This window comes from Carcharodon carcharias, chromosome 10 (assembly GCF_017639515.1).
Source record: "Carcharodon carcharias isolate sCarCar2 chromosome 10, sCarCar2.pri, whole genome shotgun sequence".
Classification (NCBI taxonomy): domain Eukaryota; kingdom Metazoa; phylum Chordata; class Chondrichthyes; order Lamniformes; family Lamnidae; genus Carcharodon; species Carcharodon carcharias.
The window spans coordinates 140595175-140616907 of record NC_054476.1 but is presented as its reverse complement, the minus strand read 5'-3'; the positions used below and the strand labels follow the sequence as shown (position 1 = coordinate 140616907).

Sequence of the window (21733 nt, the reverse complement as noted above, 5' to 3'; positions counted from 1 at the left end):
GGGTCAGTATTGAGGTACTGCCGCACTGTCGGAGGGTCAGTACTGAGGGAGCAATGCACTGTCAGAGGGTCAGTTCTGAGGGAACACCACAATGTCGGAGGGTCAGTACTGAGGGAACACCGCACTGTTGGAGGGTCAGTACTGAGGGAACACCGCACTGTCGGAGGGTCTGTACTGAGGGACTGACGCACTTTTGGAGGGTCAGTGCTGAGGGAGTGCTGCGCTGTTGGAGGGTCAGTACTGAGGGAGTGCTGCACTGTCGGATGGTCAGAGCTGAGGGAGTTCTTCACTGTACTGAGGGAGTGCTCTTCTGTCAGAGGGTCAGTACTGAGGGAGTGCTGCACTGTCGGAGGTGCTGTCATCGAGATGGGATATTGATCAAAGTCCCGTCTGCCCTTTCTGGTGATATATGAGAAAAGCATGGGATGCACCCAATCTTTATCCCTGAATCAACATCGCTGAAACAGATCAGTCAATATGGGATTGGGGAGGATGCAATTCGAGATTTTCCATGAAATTAGAGACAGGTAGGAAGAGAATCATTGCAAGTCCCCTCCTAATCTTAAACTTGTCCGCTTCAACTTTTGTCTCCATAAGTTACACACATGATGAGTCAATCTACCCACACATCACCACACCAACGTATACCATTAGGAAAGACCCAATACTCACATGCAGCACCAGAGTGCTTCGAGTTACTCGATCGATCGGTTTGTACAGCAGAGCTGAAAAACATAAACCAGAGCGAGAAAAATCTTTCACTGTCACTAAAATGCTGCTTGATCAGAGAGTTAATCTGTAACTAACCCCGTGTAGTACCTATCCTGGGAGTGTTTGATGGGGAGAGTGTAGAGGGAGCTTTACTCTGTATCTAACCCTGTGCTGTACCTGTCCTGGGAGTGTTTGATGGGGACAGTGTAGAGGGAGCTTTACTCTGTATCTAACCCCATGCTATACCAGTCTTGGGAGTGTTTGATGGGGATAGTGTAGAGGGAGCTTTACTCTGTATCTAACCCCGTGCTGTACCTGTAGTGGGAGTGTTTGATGGGGATAGTAGAGAGGAAGCTTTACCCTGTATCTAACCTCGAGCTGTACCTGTCCTGGGAATGTTTGATGGGGACAGTGTAGAGGGAGCTTTACCCTGTATCTAACCCTGTGCTGTACCTGTCCTGGGAATGTTTGATGGGGACGGTGTAGGGGGAGATTTACTCTGTATCTAACCCCATGCTGTACCCGTACTGGGAATGTTTAATGGGACAGAGTAGAGGGAACTTCGCTGACAATGATGGTATTTTTTCAGTGCTGACAGTGTTAGTACTGTTCATCAATCAGTGAAATGGTTTTTCTCTAGTTTGTTTCTCAGGATTTAGTGAGATTCTGCTGTTTGAGCTGTGTCTGGCCGCAGTGAGTTACAGATGTTCTGCTCAGTCATTCAAGAGTTAAGTTCAAATGAATGATGGGAGTTTCGTTGCGAGTGAGATAAATGGAATGTGGTCTTTGCAGAGCAACAATGGAGGGGTTCCAGCCACATGGATTGGGCAGATTCACATACACTTCCCTTGCCTGGTAACAAGAGGGTGTTTCAGGGTTATGCATGAACATTCGCACCACATGATTGGGAGGGCACAGTGCACAGATCCCGCCCATTCCCCACAGAGATCCTGCCCATTCCCAGCAGAGATCCCGTCCATTCCCAGCAGAGACCCCGCCCATTCCCAGCAGAGACCCCGTCCATTCCCAGCAGAGATCCCGCCCATTCCCAGCAGAGATCCCGCCCATTCCCAGCAGAGATCCCGCCCTTTCCCTGCAAAGATCCCGCCCTTTCCCTGCAAAGATCCCGCCCATCACCCACAGAGATCCCCCCATTACAAAGGGGTCCCATCCATCACCCGCAGAGATCCCGACCATTACTTGCAGAGATCCCGACCATTACCCGCAGAGATCCTGCCCATTACACACAGATCCCGCCCATTACAAAGTGATCCTATCCACTACCCGCAGAGATCCCGCCCATGACGGCAGGGAACCCACCCATGGCCCGCAGAGGTCCTGCCCATTACCCGCAGGGATCCAGTACATTACCCGCAGAGGTCCTGCCCCTTACAAACAGAGATCCCACCCATTATGCACAGAAATCTTGCCCATTGCCTGCAGAGATCCCGCCCTTTACAAAGAGATCCTGTCCATTACCAGCAGAGGTCCCCCCCATTACAAAATGATTCCCCATTACCTGCAGAGATCCCACCCATGACCCACAGAGATCCTGTCCATGACCCACAGAGACCCCACCCATTACTCCTAAGGACCCCACCTGTTACTCCTACGGACCTCGTCCGTTACTCGCAGAGATCCCACCCATTTCTCAGAGATCCCGCCCATTTCTCAGAGATCCCGCCCATTACTCACAGAGATCCCGCCCATTACTCACAGAGATCCCGCCCATTACTCACAGAGATCCCGCCCATTACTCACAGAGATCGCACCCATTCCTCACAGAGATCCCGCTCATTACACGCAGAGATCCCACCCATTACCCGCAGAGATACTGCCCGTTACACAGAGATCCCACCCATTACAAAGTGATCCTATCCACTACCAGCAGAGTTCCCACCCATTACCCACAGGGATCCCACCCATTACAAGCAGAGATTCCATCCATTACACAGAGATCCTGCCCATTGCACAGAGGTCTCGCCCAATGCCTGCAGAGATCCTTCCTATTACAAAGAGATCCTATCCATTCCCAGCAGAGGTCCCACCCATTACAAAATGATCCCCCTTTACCTGCAGAGATCCTGCCCATTACCCACAGAGATCCACCCTACACCCTGCAGAGATCCCACCCATTACTCACAGAGATCCCGCCCATTACCCGCACAGATCCCACCCATTGCCCGCAGAGATCCCGCCCATTTACCACAGGGATCGAAACCTTTACATGCAGAGATCCTGCCCATTATCCGCAGAGATCCTGCCCATTATCCATAGATATCCCGACCATTATCCGCAGAGATCCCTCCCATTACCAGCAGAGATCCTGCCCATTTCTCGCAGAGATCCTGACAATTAACCGCAGAGATCCCGCCCATTATCCGCAGAGATCACAACAATTAACCGCAGAGATCCCGCCCATTTCTCACAGAGATCCCGCCCATTATCCGCAGAGATCCCGCCCATTATCCGCAGAGATCCCGCCCATTATCCGCAGAGATCCCGCCCATTATCCGCAGAGATCCCACCCATTATCCGCAGAGATCCCGCCCATTATCCGCAGAGATCCCGCCCATTATCCGCAGAGATCCCGCCCATTATCCGCAGAGATCCCGCCCATTATCCGCAGAGATCCCGCCCATTAACCGCAGAGATCCCGTCCATTATCCGCAGAGATCCCGCCCATTATCCGCAGAGATCCCGCCCATTAACCGCAGAGATCCCGCCCATTAACTGCAGAGATCCCGCCCATTATCCACAGAGATCCCGCCCATTATCCACAGAGATCCCGCCCATTATCCACAGAGATCCCGACAATTAACTGCAGAGATCCCGCCCATTTACCACAGTTATCCCGCCCATTATCCGCAGAGATCCCGCCCATAATTCAGAGATCCCGGCCATTAACCGCAGAGATCCCGCCCATAATTCAGAGATCCCGGCCATTAACCGCAGAGATCCTGCCCATTATCCGCAGAGATCCTGACCATTATCCGCAGAGATCCCGCATCCCGCCCATTTCTCGCAGAGATCCCGCCCATTAACCGCAGAGATCCCAACCATTACCCTCAGGGATCTCACTCATTACCTGCAAAGATCTTGCCCGTTGCCCGCAGATATCCCACCCATTACAAAGTGATCCTGTCCAATACCCACAGTGAACTCATGCATTACCCGCAGAGATCCCTCCTCATACACGCAGAGATCCCACCCATGACCCGCAGAGATCCCATCCATTGCCGGCAGAGATCCCGCCCATTTCTCACAGAAATCCACCAATTACCTGCAGAGATACCATTACAGACAGATCCTGCCCATTACACACAGATCCTGCCCATTACACAGAGATCCCACCCATTACACACAGACTTGCACATTATGAAGAGATGCTGCCCAGTACAAAGTGATCCTGCTCACTACTTGCAGAGGTTCCACACATTACACACAGGGATCCCGCCCACTACATGCAGAGATCCGCAGGGATCCTGCCTGTTACAAATAGATCCGCCCATTACAAAGTGATCCTGACCATTACCCACATAGATCCCGCCCATTACATGCAGAGATCCTGCCCCTTTTAGATGCAAAGATCCCACCCATGATCCAAAGAGATCCCGCCCATTAGTTGCAGAGATCCCGCCTATTACAAATAGACCCTGCCCATTACCCACAGGGATCCTGCCCATTACTCAGAGATCCTGCCCATTAACCATTACCCGTGAAATCCTGCACCTTACATACAGAGATCCCACCCATTACCTCCAGAGATCCCACCCACTACCCCAAGAGATCCTGCCCAATACCCACAGAGATCCCACCTATTACCCACAGAGATCCCACCCATTACCCACAGAGATTCTGCCCATTAACCATGGAGATCCTCCACATTACCCATAGAGATTCCACCCATTACCCCCAGAGATCCTGCCCATTACCCATAGAGATTCCACCCATTACCCCCAGAGATCCTGCCCATTACCCACAGAGATTCCGCCCATTACCCACAGAGATTCCACCCATTACCCCCAGAGATCTTGCCCATTACCCACAGAGATTCCACCCATTACCCCCAGAGATCCTGCCCATTACCCATAGAGATTCCGCCCATTACCCCCAGAGATCTTGCCCATTACCCACAGAGATTCCGCCCATTAACCATGGAGATCCTGCCCATTAACCATGGAGATCCTGCCCATTACTCCCAGAGATCCCGCCCATTACCCACAGAGATCCCACCCATTACCCACAGAGATTCCGCCCATTAACCATGGAGATCCTCTGCATTATCCATAGAGATTCCACCCATTACCCCCAGAGATCCTGCCCATTACCCACAGAGATTCCACCCATTACCCCAAGAGATCCTGCCCATTACTCATAGAGATTCCACCCATTACCCCCAGAGATCCTGCCCATTACCCACAGAGATTCCGCCCATTACCCCCAGAGATCCTGCCCATTACCCATAGAGATTCCACCCATTACCCCCAGAGACCCTGCCCATTACCCACAGAGATTCCGCCCATTAACCGTGGAGATCCTGCCCATTAACCATGGAGATCCTGCCCATTACTCCCAGAGATCCCGCCCATTACCCCCAGAGATCCTGCCCATTACCCACAGAAGACCAGCCCAAGACCCGCAGAGGACCCGCCCATTACCCACAGAGATCAAGCCGATTACAAAGTGATCACCCCAACCAACCACAGAGATCTGGCTATTAGCCACAGAGATCACACCTATGACTTGCAGGGATCCCCCCATGACTGGCAGAGATCTCGCCCATTACCCGCAGGGATCCCACCCACTACAAGCAGAATTCCCACCTATTACCCAAAGAGATCCAACACAAGACCCACAGGGATCATGCCCATTATCTGCAGAGATCCTGCCCATTACATACATTCATCCCACCCATTAACTGCAGAGATCACGCCGATTACAAAGTGATCTCCCCAATCACCCACAGAAATCTGGCCCATTGCCGACAGAGATCATGCCTATTAAACGCAGAGATCTTGCCCATGACCCACAGAGATCCCGCCCAAGACCTGTAGAGATCCTGCCCATTGCAAAAGTACACCGCCCAGTACAAAGAGAACCTGCCCATTACCTGAAAAGATCCTGCCCATTACAAAGAAACCCAGCTGATTACCCGCAGAGATCCTGCCCATTATTCAGAGATCCCGCCCATTACTCACAGAGATCCCGCCCATTACCTGTAGAGATCACGCCGATTACAAAGTGATCACCCCAATCACCCACAGAGATCCGGCCATTATCTACTGAGATCCCACCGAAGACCTGCAGAGATCCTGCCCATTACAAAGATACCCTTCCCATAACTCGCAGAGAACCCACCCATTACAAAGAGACCCTGCCCATTACCCTCAGAGATCCTGCCCAGTCCCACAGAGATCCCGCCCATGACCCACAAAGATCCTACCCACTACTTGCAAGATCCCACCCATGACCCACAGAGATCCCACCCATTAGTCACACAGATCCCACCCATTACCTGCAGGGATCACGTCCATTACCCGCAGAGATCTTGCCAATTACAAAGTGATCACCCCAATCACCTGCAGAGATCGGGCCAACTGTCTGCAGAGATCCTGCTCATTACTCACAGAGATCACACCCATTACAAAGAGATCTCACCCTTTACCTGCAGTGATCCCACCTATTTCCCTTAGAGACCACGTCTATGACCCACAGAGATCCACCTCAATATCCACAGAGATCCTGCCCATTACCCGCAGGGGTCCTGCCCATTTCCCGCAGAGTTCCCACACATTACCCGCTGAGATTCCGCCCATTACAAAATGATCCCCCATTATCTGCAGAGACCGTGCCCATACCCGCAAGGATCCCCTCCCCCATTGCCCGCAGGGATCCCGCCCATTACCTGCAGAGGTCCCACGCATGACCCACAGAGATCCCGTCCATTAGTTGCAGAGATCCCCCATTACAAAGAGTCCTCGCCCATTACCCACAGAAATCCTGTCCATTACAAAGTGATCCTGCCTATTATAAAGAGATCCTGCCCGTGACCCACAGAGATCTCACCCATGACTTGCAGCGATCCCGCCCATTACTTGAAGAGATCCCACCCACTATCCGCAGAGATCCTGCCCATTACCTACAGAGATCCCACCCATTACTTGAAGAGATCTTGCCCAATACCCACAGAGTTCCCGCACATTACCCACAGAGATCATGCCTGTGACCCACTGAGATCCCGCCCATTACAAAGAGATCTCGCCCATTACAAAATGATCCCCCATTATCTGCAGAGACCATGCATATTACCTGCAGGGTCCCATGCATCACCCGCAGAGATCCTGCCCATCACCCGCAGAGATCCTGCCCATCACCCGCAGAGATCCTGCCCATTACCCGCAGAGATCCTGCCCATTACCCGCAGAGATCCTGCCCATTACCCGCAGAGATCCTGCCCATTACCCGCAGAGATCCTGCCCATTACCTGCAGAGATCCTGCCCATTACCTGCAGAGATCCTGCCCATTACCTGCAGAGATCCCGCCCATTACATGCAGAGATCCCGCCCATTACATGCAGAGATCCCGCCCATTACCTACAGAGATCCCGCCCATTACCTGCAGAGATCGTGCATATTACCTGCAGAGATCCTGCCCATTACCTGCAGAGATCCTGCCCATTACCTGCAGAGATCCCGCCCATTACCTGCAGAGATCCCGCCCATTACCTGCAGAGATCCCGCCCATTACATGCAGAGATCCCGCCCATTACCTGCAGAGATCCCGCCCATTACCTGCAGAGATCGTGCATACTACCTGCAGAGATCCTGCCCATTACCTGCAGAGATCCTGCCCATTAGCTGCAGAGATCCCGCCCATTACCTGCAGAGATCCCGCCCATTAGCTGCAGAGATCCCGCCCATTACCTGCAGAGATCCCGCCCATTACCTGCAGAGATCCCGCCCATTACCTGCAGAGATCCCGCCTATTGCCCGGTGACCCTGCCCATTACCCGCAGTGACCTGCCCATTACTCGCAGAGACCCCGCCCATTACTCGCAGAGACCCCGCCCATTACTCAGAGACCCTGCCCATTACTCGGAGACCCCGCCCATTACTGAGACCCCGCCCATTACTCACTGAGACCCCGCCCATTACTTGCAGCGATTCCCCGGGTGAGTGATCCTATCAATTATGCAGAGCAGTAAACCTGTGCTCACACGGTCACTGGTCACAATACTCAGAGAAACATTCTGAGTCCAAAGCTCTGAGATGGGTGCAATGAGTCTGGGGCGGACAGCAACTCTGACAGAGCCCCCGACTGCTCAGGGATAGCCGGCCACAGATATCACAACCCCACAGTGACCCCTGTGGAGAATTCACAATCTCACCCAAACACCCTCAGAATGCTGAATATTCCCAATGGGTTCGGATTATTCTCCTTCACATTACAGAAGGTGACTGCAAGGACAAAGGAAATTAGCTCAAATAATCGTAATAAACAGGGTAAATATGTTTGGATGAAGGCAACATAGATCCAGTGACTGAGGGAAGAGGCAGACAGCTGCTATTGTCTTTTGTATCCCTGAGAAATGATTTCTCCCTCGCACAGAAGGAGCCGAATGAATGGAATATGAATGAGGCAGAGATACACAAAGAGACAAATCAGAAACACAGAGCATTTACCATAGCAGCTGCACTTGCAGCAAAGCCTGAGGATCAGCAGCATTTCCATCGCTTCCCTTACTCTCTGTCACTCGGTACTGTACTCACCAAAGCAGTGAGTGGTACCGTTGAATGGATAGATAGGGGGAAGGGGCGGAGGTGAGGGTCTGTACAGAATGCCAGTCAATCTGGCTCATACTTGGGTACAAAACAACAAGGACACAGCAAGTGATGGGGCCACAGCTCGATGCGTGGAAGCAGCGATGCGAGTATGGAAGGTCGGAGAGTGGGAGGGTCGCAGGGTCAGAGCTATAGGGTCGCTACCTTCAAAGCAAATCTACCGAAACTTACCTTCCAGAGTGATAGAGGTGGAACATTCCTTCGAATCCTTGGAGCTTTTGACTTTCAAATCCTTGGAAGAGAGAGAGAGAGAGAGATGGAGAATAGTTGCAGCACAGGCAGGCTCTGAACACACTCTGTGAACTCATTCTCTCAAGTCAGTCAGCCCAGTGACCCCACATGGCTCCACAGCAACTCCCCATACAAACCTCGCTCGAGCTTACCTCAGAAATCTTCTTGAAGTTGTTATTGGCCAGGCTGCATTTTTCAACCGTTTCGATCGCCACTTTATAATTATCCACAAAGGCCTTGTATACACCGAGACTCTCAGCCTAGAGGGAGAGAGAGAGAGAAACAGGGAGAGGGACAAATGAAAGAGAGAGGGGAATGGGATGGAGGGAGAGAGAAAGAGAGAGAGAGAAAGAGAGAGAGAAAGAGAGGAGAGAGAGAGAGGCGGGGGGGGGAGAGGGAGAGTCGGGGGGAGGGAGGGAGAGAAAGAAAGAGTGGGGAGAGACAGAGGGAGGGAGAGAGAGGGAGTGAGAGGGTGAAAAAGGGAGACAAAGAGAGGGAGAGGGAGATAGAGGGGGGAGAGAGAAAAGGAGAGAGAGAGAGATAGAGAGAGAGGTAGAGAGAGGAAGAGAGGGAGAGAGAGAAACGGAGAGAACGAGACAGAGGGAGTGAGGGGGAGAGAGAAGGAGGGAGACAGAGGCAAAGAGTGGGAGAGAGAGGGAGATGGGGGGGGGAGAAAGAAGAGTAGTAGAGAGATAAAGGGAGAAAGAGAGAGGTGAAGAGAGGGAGAGAGAGAGAGAAGCGGAGAGAGGGAGACACGGAGTGAGGGAGACACGGAGTGAGGGAGCGAGAGAGAGAAAGGGAGGGAGAGAGAGAAAGGGAGAGAGAGAGAGAAAGGGAGAGAGAGAGAGAAAGGGAGAGAGAGGGAGGCAGCGCACAGAGAGAGAGCAATGGAGAGAGAGAGGGAGACAGAGGGGCAGAGAGAGGGGACAGAGAGGGTGGAGAGACGGGGTGAGAGGGTGGGAGAGAGAGGGGCAAGAGAGGGGGGAGGGAGTGAGTGGGGAGAGAGAGAAGGGAGGGAGGGAGAGGGTGAGGGTGGAAGAGAGGGAGAGAGACAGAGAGAGGGTGCAAGAGGGAGAGGGGGCAGGAGGAAGCAAGAGGGAGGGAGAGAGGGAGGGAGAGAGGGAGGGAGACAAAGACAGAGAGAGGGGGAGGGAGGGGGAGAGAGAGAGACAGAGTGAGAAATGGCAAGGGAAGTGAGGGAGAGCAAGGGAGGGAGAGACAGAAAGGAAGGAGGGCAGGGAGGGGGAGAGGGAGTGAGGGAGGGGATAGAGAGGTAGAAAAGGAGATAGAGGGAGGGAGGGAAGGACAGAGAGGGAGGGAGAGATAATGGGAGACAGGGAGAGAGACGGAGAGAGAGAGTGAGAGAGTGGGAGGAAGAGAGACAGAAAAAGCAGTCAAACCAGGATCAGATATGGAGAGAGGGAGGTGGCGGGGGGAGGGAGGGGGAGAGATGAAATGGGGTGGGTGGAGTGGAGGGGGAGGAAGAGGAGGAGGGGTGTGGGAGGAAGGGGAGGAAGAGGAAGGAGGAGGGGGAGGAAGAGGAAGGAGGAGGGGGAGGAAGAGGAGGAGGGGAGGGGGAGGAAGAGGAGGAGGGGAGGGGGAGGAAGAGGAGGAGGGGAGGGGGAGGAAGAGGAGGAGGGGAGGGGGAGGAAGAGGAGGAGGGGAGGGGGAGGAAGAGGAGGAGGGGAGGGGGAGGAAGAGGAGGAGGGGAGGGGGAGGAAGAGGAGGAGGGGGAGGAAGAGGAAGAGGAGGAGGGGGAGGAAGAGGAGGAGGGGAGGGGGAGGAAGAGGAGGAGGGGAGGGGGAGGAAGAGGAGGAGGGGAGGGGGAGGAAGAGGAGGAGGGGAGGGGGAGGAAGAGGAGGAGGGGAGGGGGAGGAAGAGGAGGAGGGGAGGGGGAGGAAGAGGAGGGGGAGGAAGAGGAGGGGGAGGAAGAGGGGAGGGGAGGAAGAGGAAGAGAGGAGGGTGGAAGAGGGGAGGGGAGGAAGAGGAAGAGAGGAGGGTGGAAGAGGAGGAGGGGAGGGGGAGGAAGAGGAGGAGGGGAGGGGGAGGAAGAGGAGGAGGGGAGGGGGAGGAAGAGGAGGAGGGGAGGGGGAGGAAGAGGAGGAGGGGAGGGGGAGGAAGAGGAGGAGGGGAGGGGGAGGAAGAGGAGGAGGGGAGGGGGAGGAAGAGGAGGAGGGGAGGGGGAGGAAGAGGAGGAGGGGAGGGGGAGGAAGAGGAGGAGGGGAGGGGGAGGAAGAGGAGGAGGGGAGGGGGAGGAAGAGGAGGAGGGGAGGGGGAGGAAGAGGAGGAGGGGAGGGGGAGGGGGAGGGGGAGGAAGAGGAGGAGGGGAGGGGGAGGAAGAGGAGGAGGGGAGGGGGAGGAAGAGGAGGAGGGGAGGGGGAGGAAGAGGAGGAGGGGAGGGGGAGGAAGAGGAGGAGGGGAGGGGGAGGAAGAGGAGGAGGGGAGGGGGAGGAAGAGGAGGAGGGGAGGGGGAGGAAGAGGAGGAGGGGAGGGGGAGGGGGAGGAAGAGGAGGAGGGGAGGGGGAGGAAGAGGAGGAGGGGAGGGGGAGGAAGAGGAGGAGGGGGAGGAAGAGGAAGAGGAGGAGGGGGAGGAAGAGGAGGAGGGGAGGGGGAGGAAGAGGAGGAGGGGAGGGGGAGGAAGAGGAGGAGGGGAGGGGGAGGAAGAGGAGGAGGGGAGGGGGAGGAAGAGGAGGAGGGGAGGGGGAGGAAGAGGAGGAGGGGAGGGGGAGGAAGAGGAGGAGGGGAGGGGGAGGAAGAGGAGGAGGGGAGGGGGAGGAAGAGGAGGGGGAGGAAGAGGAGGGGGAGGAAGAGGAGGGGGAGGAAGAGGAGGGGGAGGAAGAGGCGAGGGGAGGAAGAGGAAGAGAGGAGGGTGGAAGAGGAGGAGGGGAGGGGGAGGAAGAGGAGGAGGGGAGGGGGAGGAAGAGGAGGAGGGGAGGGGGAGGAAGAGGAGGAGGGGAGGGGGAGGAAGAGGAGCGGGGGGAGGGGGAGGAAGAGGGGGGGGAGGGGGAGGAAGAGGAGGGGGGAGGGGGGAGGGGGAGGAAGAGGAGGGGGGAGGGGGAGGAAGAGGAGGGGGAGGAAGAGGAGGGGGAGGAAGCGGAGGGGGAGGGGGAGGAAGAGGAGGGGGAGGGGGAGGGGGAGGAAGAGGAGGGGGGAGGGGGAGGGGGAGGAAGGGAGGGGGGAGGGGGAGGAAGAGGAGGGGGAGGGGGAGGAAGAGGAGGGGGAGGGGGAGGAAGAGGAGGGGGAGGGGGAGGAAGAGGAGGGGGAGGAAGAGGAGGAGGGGAGGGGGAGGGGGAGGGGGAGGGGGAGGGGGAGGGGGAGGGGGAGGAAGAGGAGGAGGGGAGGGGGAGGAAGAGGAGGAGGGGAGGGGGAGGAAGAGGAGGAGGGGAGGGGGAGGAAGAGGAGGAGGGGAGGGGGAGGAAGAGGAGGAGGGGAGGAGACAAGGAAGGGAATGAGGGGAGAGGGAGAGAGTGGGAGGAATTGGGAGGGAGACAGGTGGGAGGGAGAGGAGGAGGAGGAGGGAAAGGGAGAGGGCAAAGAGGAGAGAGGGAGGGGGTGGAGGGGGGAGGGAGAGGGCAAGGTGCAGTGAGGGAGGGAGAAATAAGAGGGAGGGTGTGGGGGTCAGGGGAGGGAGAGGGAGAGAGGGGATGGGGAGAGAGAGGGGTAGGGGAGGGAGGGTGTGGGGGTCAGGGGAGGGAGAGGGAGAGAGGGGATGGGGAGAGAGAGGGGTAGGGGAGGGGGGGTGGGGACAGAGGGGGGTGGGGACAGAGGGGGGTGGGGGAGAGAGTGGGGTGGGGACAGAGGGGGGTGGGGGAGAGAGGGGGGGTGGGGACAGAGGGGGGTGGGGGAGAGAGGGGGTGGGGGAGAGAGGGGGGTGGGGGGAGAGAGGGGGGTGGGGACAGAGGGGGGTGGGGACAGAGGGGGGTGGGGACAGAGGGGGGTGGGGACAGAGGGGGGTGGGGGAGAGAGGGGGGGTGGGGGGAGAGAGGGGGGTGGGGGAGGGAGGGGGGGTGGGGGAGAGAGGGGGGTGGGGGAGAGAGGGGGGTGGGGGAGAGAGGGGGGTGGGGACAGAGGGGGGTGGGGGAGAGAGGGGGGGTGGGGACAGAGGGGGGTGGGGGAGAGAGGGGGGTGGGGACAGAGGGGGGTGGGGGAGAGAGGGGGGTGGGGGAGAGAGGGGGGTGGGGGAGAGAGGGGGGGTGGGGACAGAGGGGGGTGGGGACAGAGGGGGGTGGGGGAGAGAGGGGGGGTGGGGGGGAGAGAGGGGGGTGGGGACAGAGGGGGGTGGGACAGAGGGGGGTGGGGACAGAGGGGGGTGGGGACAGGGGGGGGTGGGGGAGAGAGGGGGGTGGGGGACAGAGAGGGGGGTGGGGACAGAGGGGGGTGGGGGAGAGAGGGGGGGGTGGGGGGAGAGAGGGGGGGTGGGGGGGAGAGAGGGGGGTGGGGACAGAGGGGGGTGGGGGAGAGAGGGGGGTGGGGGAGAGAGGGGGGTGGGGGGAGAGAGGGGGGGTGGGGGGAGAGAGGGGGGTGGGGACAGAGGGGGTGGGGAGAGAGGGGGGTGGGGGGAGAGAGGGGGGTGGGGGACAGAGGGGGGTGGGGGACAGAGGGGGGTGGGGGACAGAGGGGGGTGGGGGGACAGAGGGGGGGTGGGGACAGAGAGGGGGTGGGGACAGAGGGGGGTGGGGACAGAGGGGGGTGGGGGACAGAGGGGGGTGGGGGACAGAGGGGGGGTGGGGGAGAGAGGGGGGTGGGGGAGAGAGGGGGGGGGTGGGGACAGAGGGGGGTGGGGGAGAGAGGGGGGTGGGGGAGAGAGGGGGGTGGGGGAGAGAGAGGGGGGTGGGGGAGAGAGGGGGGTGGGGGAGAGAGGGGGGTGGGGGAGAGAGGGGGGTGGGGGAGAGGGGGGGGTGGGGGAGAGAGGGGGGTGGGGGAGAGAGGGGGGTGGGGGAGAGAGGGGGGTGGGGACAGGGGGGGTGGGGAGAGAGGGGGGTGGGGGAGAGAGGGGGGTGGGGGAGAGAGGGGGGTGGGGGAGAGAGGGGGGTGGGGGACAGAGGGGGGTGGGGGAGACCTGGGGAGGGATTCAAGTGGGTCTCAGGGAGAATGCGATGCAACCTACAGCCTGGTAACAGGCCCAATAGATCCAAAGGAGTGTTTACACTGCACTCATCCTGTCCGCAGCCTCTCCCTTTGCCCTCTCTCTTCTTCCCTTTCTCCCCATCATCCTCTCTCCGTACTCCCTATCCCCCTCCGTCTCTCATACTCCCCCCTCCATCCTCTCTCCCCTTCCCCGTCCCTCTCACTCTCCCCTTTGAAACTCTCTCCCCACTCCCCTCCCCTGCCTCTCCCACTCTCCCCTCCCCCATATTCACCCCTCCACCCCAACACCCCTGCCCCACCCCTCATACTCCCCCCTCCACCCTCTCTCCCCTTCCCCGTCCCTCTCACTCTCCCCTTTGAAACACTCTCCCCACTCCCCTCCCCCCACATCTCCCACTCTCCCCTCCCCCATATTCACCCCTCCACCCCAACACCCCTGCCCCACCCCTCATACTCCCCCCTCCACCCTCTCTCCCCTTCCCCGTCCCTCTCACTCTCCCCTTTGAAACACTCTCCCCACTCCCCTCCCCTGCCTCTCCCACTCTCCCCTCCCCCATATTCACCCCTCCACCCCAACACCCCTGCCCCACCCCTCATACTCCCCCCTCCACCCTCTCTCCCCTTCCCCGTCCCTCTCACTCTCCCCTTTGAAACACTTTCCCCACTCCCCTCCCCCCACATCTCCCACTCTCCCCTCCCCCCATGCCCCCCTCCACCCCAGCTCCCCTCCCCCACCCTCTCTCTCCTATTCTCCCTCCCCCTTGCCTGTCTCTCCCCTCCCTGGTCTCCCATTTACCAGCTTCTGGAAAAGGTGTCCCACGGAATGCCGGGAATCCCAGTTCTGGATTTTGGGACACAGGCTGTCACAGAATTCCCGGTGAATCTGATGGATTTCCTGCACCTTGTAGAAGATAGTCTCTATCTGCTGATTGGTCAGAACCGGTTGGGAGGTGGTAGCAGCAGCTTTGAGTGGCTTCAGTGGCTGGAATAGAAGGTTCCGGAAAAAAATGGTCACATGGTCAGAAGGATCCTGTGTGTAACTGATGCTTTTTTTATTCATTCACAGGATGTGGGCTTTGCTGGCTGGGCCAGCATTTATTGCCCATCTCGAACTGCCCTTGAGAAGGTGGTGGTGAGCTGCCTTCTTGAACCGCTGCAGTCCATGTGGTGTAGGTACACCCACAGTGCTGTTAGGGAGGGAGTGCTAGGATTTTCACCCAGTGACAGTGAAGGAACGGCGATATATTCCCAAGTCAGGATGGTGAGTGACTTTGAGGGGAATTTCCAGGTGGTGGTGTTCCCATCTATCTGCTGCCCTTGTCCTTCTAGATGGTAGTCGTCATGGGTTTGGAAGGTTTCTACAGTACATCATGTAGATGGTACACACTGCTGCTACTGTATGTTGGTGGTGGAGGGAGTGAATGTTTGTGGATGTGGTGCCAATCAAGCGGGCTGCTTTTCCTGGACAGTGTCAAGCTTCTTGAGTGTTGTGGGAGCTGCACTCATCCAGGCAAGTGGAGAGTATTCCATCACACTCCTGACTTGTGCCTTGTAGATGGTGGATGACTTTGGGGAGTCAGGGAGTGAGTTACTCACCGCAGGATTCCTAGCCTCTGACCTGCTCTTGTAGCCACAGTATTTATATGGCTAATCCAGTTCAGTTTCTGGTCAATGGTAACCTCCAGGATGTTGACAGTGGGGGATTCAGCGATGGTAATGCCAATGAATGTTAAGGGCAATGGTTAGATTCTCTCTTGTGAGAGATGGTCATGGCCTGACACTTGTGTGGCAGGTATGTTACTTGACACATGTCATCTCAAGCCTGGATATTGTCCAGGTCTTGCTGCATTTGGACAAGGACTGCTTCAGTATCTGAGGGGTCGCGAATGGTGCTGGACGGCTTCAAACACTGAGATCAATTCATCATTGAGTAACCTCGCCCCAGACCCCCAACCCACAGCAGGAACCCCAGATATAACCCTCTGACCTTATACCCAGGCTGTGGAACAGGGTTTGGGGAATAAACCCGCATTCTTCTGACTCTAAGTGAGAACCTGAGCCGACGACATCACTCACCCAAGCAGTGACTTCAAGCCCCACTCCAGAGACTCAAGAACAATATTCAGGCTGACATCCCAGTGCAGTACTGAGGGAGTGCTGCACAGTCGGAGGGTCAGTACTGAGGGAGTGCTGCACTATCGGAGGGTCAGTACTGAGGGAGTGCTGCACTGTTGGAGGGTCAGTACTGAGGGAGTGCTGCACTGTTGGAGGGTCAGTACTGAGGGAGTGCTGCACTGTCGGAGGGTCAGTACTGAGGGAGTGCTGCACTGTTGGAGGGTCAGTACTGAGGGAGTGCTGCACTGTCGGAGGGTCAGTACTAAGGGAGTGCTGCACAGTCGGAGGGTCAGTACTAAGGGAGTGCTGCACAGTCGGAGGGTCAGTACTGAGGGAGTGCTGCACTGTCGGAGGGTCAGTACTAAGGGAGTGCTGCACTGTCGGAGGGTCAGTACTGAGGGAGTGCTGCACAGTCGGAGGGTCAGTACTAAGGGAGTGCTGCACAGTCGGAGGGTCAGTACTGAGGGAGTGCTGCACTGTCGGAGGGTCAGTACTAAGGGAGTGCTGCACAGTCGGAGGGTCAGTACTGAGGGAGTGCTGCACTGTCGGAGGGTCAGCACTGAGGGAGTGCTGCACAGTCGGAGGGTCAGTACTGAGGGAGTGCTGCACTGTCGGAGGGTCAGCACTGAGGGAGTGCTGCACAGTCGGAGGGTCAGTACTGAGGGAGCATCGCACTAATTTAGCTGATTTTGGGAACCCATGCGACACTCCCTCTGTTTATGGCTAACCTCCCTTTTTATTACTCCCCCAGCCTGATTCACCCCCCCCCCCTCACTCCCCCAGCCTGTTTCCCCCCTCACTTCCCTGGCCTCTTTAACCATTCACTCCCTCAGCCACTTTAACCCCTCGCTTCCTCAGCCTGTTTCCCCCCTCACTCCCCCGGCCTGTTTCCCCACTCACTCCCCCGGCCTGTTTAACCCCTCACTCCTCTGACCTGTTTAACCCCTCACTCCCCCAGCCTGTAAAACCCCTCACACCCCCGGCTTGCCCCCTCAGTCCCTGGGCCTGTTGCCCCCTCACTCCCCTGGCCTCTTTAACCACTCACACCCCCGGCATCTTTAACCCCTCCCTCTCCCAGCCAGTTTAACCCCTCTGTCCCCGGCCCATTTTACTTCCTCATACTCCCGCCCTGTTCCCAACCTCCCACCTCACTCCCCTGGCCTGTTTAACCCCTCACTCCCCCGGTCTGTATCCCCCCTCACTCCCCCGGCCTGTTTCCCCCCTCACTCCCCCGGCCTGTTTAACCCCTCACTCCCCTGGCCTGTTTAACCCCTCACTCCCCCGGCCTGTTTAACCCCTCACTCCCCCGGCCTGTTTAACCCCTCACTCCCCTGGCCTGTTTAACCCCTCACTCCCCCGGCCTGTTTAACCCCTCACTCCCCCGGCCTGTTTAACCCCTCACTCCCCTGGCCTGTTTAACCCCTCACTCCCCCGGCCTGTTTAAGCCCTCACTCCTCCGGATTGTTTAATCCCTCACTCCCCTGGCCTGTTTCTCTGCTCACTCCCCCGGCCTGTTTAACCCCTCACTCCCCTGGCCTGTTTAACCCCTCACTCCCCCGGTCTGTATCCCCCCTCACTCCCCCGGCCTGTTTCCCCCCTCACTCCCCCGGCCTGTTTAACCCCTCACTCCCCTGGCCTGTTTAACCCCTCACTCCCCCGGCCTGTTTAACCCCTCACTCCCCCGGCCTGTTTAACCCCTCACTCCCCTGGCCTGTTTAACCCCTCACTCCCCCGGCCTGTTTAACCCCTCACTCCCCCGGCCTGTTTAACCCCTCACTCCCCTGGCCTGTTTAACCCCTCACTCCCCCGGCCTGTTTAAGCCCTCACTCCTCCGGATTGTTTAATCCCTCACTCCCCTGGCCTGTTTCTCTGCTCACTCCCCCGGCCTGTTTAACCCCTCACTCCCCCGGCCTGTTTAACCCCTCACTCCCCCGGCCTGTTTAACCCCTCACTCCCCTGGCCTGTTTCTCTGCTCACTCCCCCGGCCTGTTTAACCCCTCACTCCCCCGGCCTGTTTAACCCCTCACTCCCCTGGCCTGTTTAACCCCTCACTCCCCCGGCCTGTTTAAGCCCTCACTCCTCCGGATTGTTTAATCCCTCACTCCCCTGGCCTGTTTCTCTGCTCACTCCCCCGGCCTGTTTAACCCCTCACTCCCCGGGCCTGTTTAACCCCTCACTCTCCGGGCCTGCTTCACACGTCACTCCCCCGGCCTGTTTCCCCCCTCATTCCCCCGGTCTGTTTCCCGCCTCACTCCCCCGGCCTGTTTAACCCCTCACTCCCCGGGCCTGCTTCACACGTCACTCCCCCAGCCTGTTTCCCCCCTCACTCCCCCGGTCTGTTTCCACCCCCGCCCCCCCCCTCACTCCCCAACCTATTTCCGCCCACCCCATCACTCCTCCAGCTTGTCTCCACCCCTCACTCCCCCGGCCTGTTGCTCCCTCACTCCCCCGACCTATTGCCCCATCACTCCCACGAACTGTTTCCATCCCTCACGCTCAGAATCACAGAATCTCACAGTGCAGAAGAGGCCCTTCAGCCCATCGAGTCTGCTCTGACACGTGAAAAACACCTGACCTACCTACCTAATCCCATTTACCAGCACTTGGCCCATAGCCTTGAATGTTATGACGTGCCAAGTGCTCATCCAGGCACTTTTTAAAGGATGTGAGTCAACCCGCCTCCACCACCCTCCCAGGCAGCGCACTCCAGACCGTCACCACCCTCTGGGTAAAAAAGTTTTTCCTCACATTCCCCCTAAACCTCCTGCCCCTCACCTTGAATTTATGTCCCCTTGTGACTGACCCTTAAACTAAGGGGAACAGCTGCTCCCTGCCCGCCCTGTCCATGCCCCTCATAATCTTGTACACCTCGATCAGGTTGCCCCTGAGTTTTCTCTGCTCCAAAGAAAACAACCCAAGTCTATCCAACCTCTCTTCATAACTTAAATGTTTCATCCTAGGCAACATCCCGGTGAATCTCTTCTGCACCCCCTCCAGTGCAATCACATCCTTCCTATAATGTGGCGACCAGAACTGCACACAGTACTCCAGCTGTGGCCACACCAAGGTTCTATACAACTCCAACATGACCTCCCTACTTTGTAATCTACGCCTTGATTGATAAAGGCAAGTGTCCCATGTGCCTTTTTCACCACCCCACTAACATGCCCCTCTGCCTTCAGAGATCTATGGACACACACGCCAAGGTCTCTTTGTTCCTCAGAACTTCCTAGTGTCATGCCATTCATTGAATACTTCCCTGTCAAATTACTCCTTCCAAAGTGTATCACCTCACACTTTTCAGGGTTAAATTCCATCTGCCACTAATCTGCCCATTTGACCTTCCCATCCATATCTTCCTGTAGCCCAAGACACTCAACCTTATTGTTAACCACCCGGCCAATCTTTGTGTCATCCGCAAATTTACTAATCCTACCCCCCACATAGTCATCTATGTCGTTTATATAAGTGACGAACAATAGGGGACCCAACACAGATCCCTGTGTTATGCCACTGGACACTGGCTTCCAGTCACTAAAGCATCCTTCTGTCATCACCCTCTGCCTCCTACAACTAAGCCAATTTTGAATCCACCTTATCAAATTACTCTGTATTCCATGTGCATTTGCCTTCTTTATAAGTCTCCCATGTGGGACCTTGTCAAAGGCTTTGCTGAAATCCATATAAACTACATCAACTGCACTACCCTCATCTACACACCTGGTCACCTCAAAAAATTCAATCAAATTTGTTAGGCATGACCTCCCTCTGACAAAGCCATGCTGCCTATCCATGATCAAACCTTGCCTCTCCAAGTGGTGACAGATTCTCTCCTTCAGAATTTTCTCCAATAGTTTCCTTACCACTGACGTGAGACTCACTGGTCTGTAGTTCCCTGGCTTATCTCTACAACCCTTCTTAAATAGCAGAATCACATTAGCTGTTCTCCAGTCTTCTGGCACCTCCCCCATGGCCAGAGAGGAATTAAAAATTTGGGTCAGAGACCCTGTGATCTCCTCCCTTGCCTCCCTCAGCAGTCTGGGACACAAATCATCTGGACCTGGAGATTTGTCCACTTTTAAGCCTGCCAACACCTCCAATACTTTGTCCCTCCCTATATCAATTTGCTCAAGAACCTCACAGTCTCTCTCCCCGAGTTCCATACCTTCATCCTCATTCTCTTGGGTGAAGATGGATGTGAAGTATTTGTTCAACACTCGACTGATGTCCTGTGGCTCCACCCATAGAATGCCCCCATGGTCCTTAATGGGCCCTACTCTTTCCCTGGTTATCCTCATCCCATTGATATACTTATAGAATATCTTGGGATTTTCCCTACGTTTACCAGCCAGAGCTTTCTCATATCCCCTCTTTGCTCTCCTAATTGCTTTCTTAAGCTCCACCCTGTACTTTCTGTACTCCACTAATGCCTCTGCTGATTTGCTTTCCTTGTACCTGCTAAAAGCTCCTTCCCTCGGTCTGTTTCCCCCGCTCACTCCCCTGGCCTGTTTAACCCCTCACTCCCCCGGCCTGTTTAATCCCTCACTCCCCCGGCCTGTTTAACCCCTCACTCCACCGGCCTGTTTAAACCCTCACTCCCCCGGCCTGTTTAAACCCTCACGCCCCCGGCCTGTTTAACCCCTCGCTCACCCGGCCTGTTTAACCCCTCACTCCCCCGGCCTGTTTAACCCCTCACTCCCCTGACCTGTTCAACCCCCTCACTCCCCCGGCCTGTTCCCACCCCCTCACTCCCCCAGGAGCAGTGTCAGGGTTGGGATCAGGATCGTCATTGGGACCGGGGTTGTTATTGGAGTTGGGTTTGGGCTGTGGGTTGGGTTTTAAATCACCTGGTGACAACATGCTCCAGCACTCGAGCCCTTTAGCAACCCCCCCCCAAGCCTGTCTGTGGTGCGCATGTGCTCTCCAAATGCCGGCAGCATTTGTGAGCCAACGCGGTCGAAGGCCAAGTCTCCGTGGATCTGGGCAGCAGGTGACCAGGTTTGATGAATTCAGCCAGCAGGGAATGAAGCCTCGGCCTGCAGAGCGCTCAGGTTGAGAAACAGGGACCAGGGTCCAAGGCAGCAACTGTTTGCATTGTCAGTAAACCACAAAATTAAAATACCAGGCATTAGATTACCCAGTACCAGACAGGGAACAGAGCAACTGAAAACCAGATTGTCGAGTATGAAGGTGCACAAATGGCCACCCTAATCCTTAGCTGCTCTACATGAGACCCCAGGCACACCACAATGTGGTCAACTCTTAACTGCCCTCTGAAATAGGAGAGCCGGTCATTATTTGATTAAGAAGGTGGTTCACCAGCACTTTCTCAAAGCCAATTATACCAGAGAACATTTGAGATGAAGTGTGAGTGTACATTGTAAATATAAGGGGAAGCGTATTGAGGCATCTCAGGTATTTTACAGAAAGAAGCTTATCTGGAAAAAAAAACATTTGGAAAAAAGAGGCAACTATTGATGGATAATATATGTTGGCCTTGTCAGCAGCACCACATCCTGTCCATGAGCTGTCAAAGGAAAGACACAATGAACGTTTTAATACACACACACACACACACACACATTGAGACAGACAGGCAGACACACACTCACACACACACACACTGAGACAGACAGGCAGACACACACACACAGGCAGGCAGACAGGCACATGCACACACACACACAAACACACACACACACACAGACACAGACACACACTGAGACAGGCAGGCAGACACACA

The 21733-nt window shown here is 56.5% G+C and overlaps 1 protein-coding gene across 3 annotated transcripts in view; it reads right to left on the bottom strand.

Annotated features, from left to right (window-relative positions):
• Nucleotides 1-21733, bottom strand: part of abr (ABR activator of RhoGEF and GTPase) — a 215987-nt gene that overhangs the window by 56066 nt on the left and 138188 nt on the right. For all 3 annotated transcript variants that reach the window (XM_041197333.1, XM_041197334.1, XM_041197335.1), the window contains 4 exons: nt 14672-14857; nt 8940-9047; nt 8728-8788; nt 673-725 (listed from right to left, as the gene is read on the bottom strand). In XM_041197333.1, coding sequence (XP_041053267.1) covers nt 673-725; nt 8728-8788; nt 8940-9047; nt 14672-14857 — 408 coding nt within the window. The remainder of the gene's footprint in view (nt 1-672; nt 726-8727; nt 8789-8939; nt 9048-14671; nt 14858-21733) is intronic.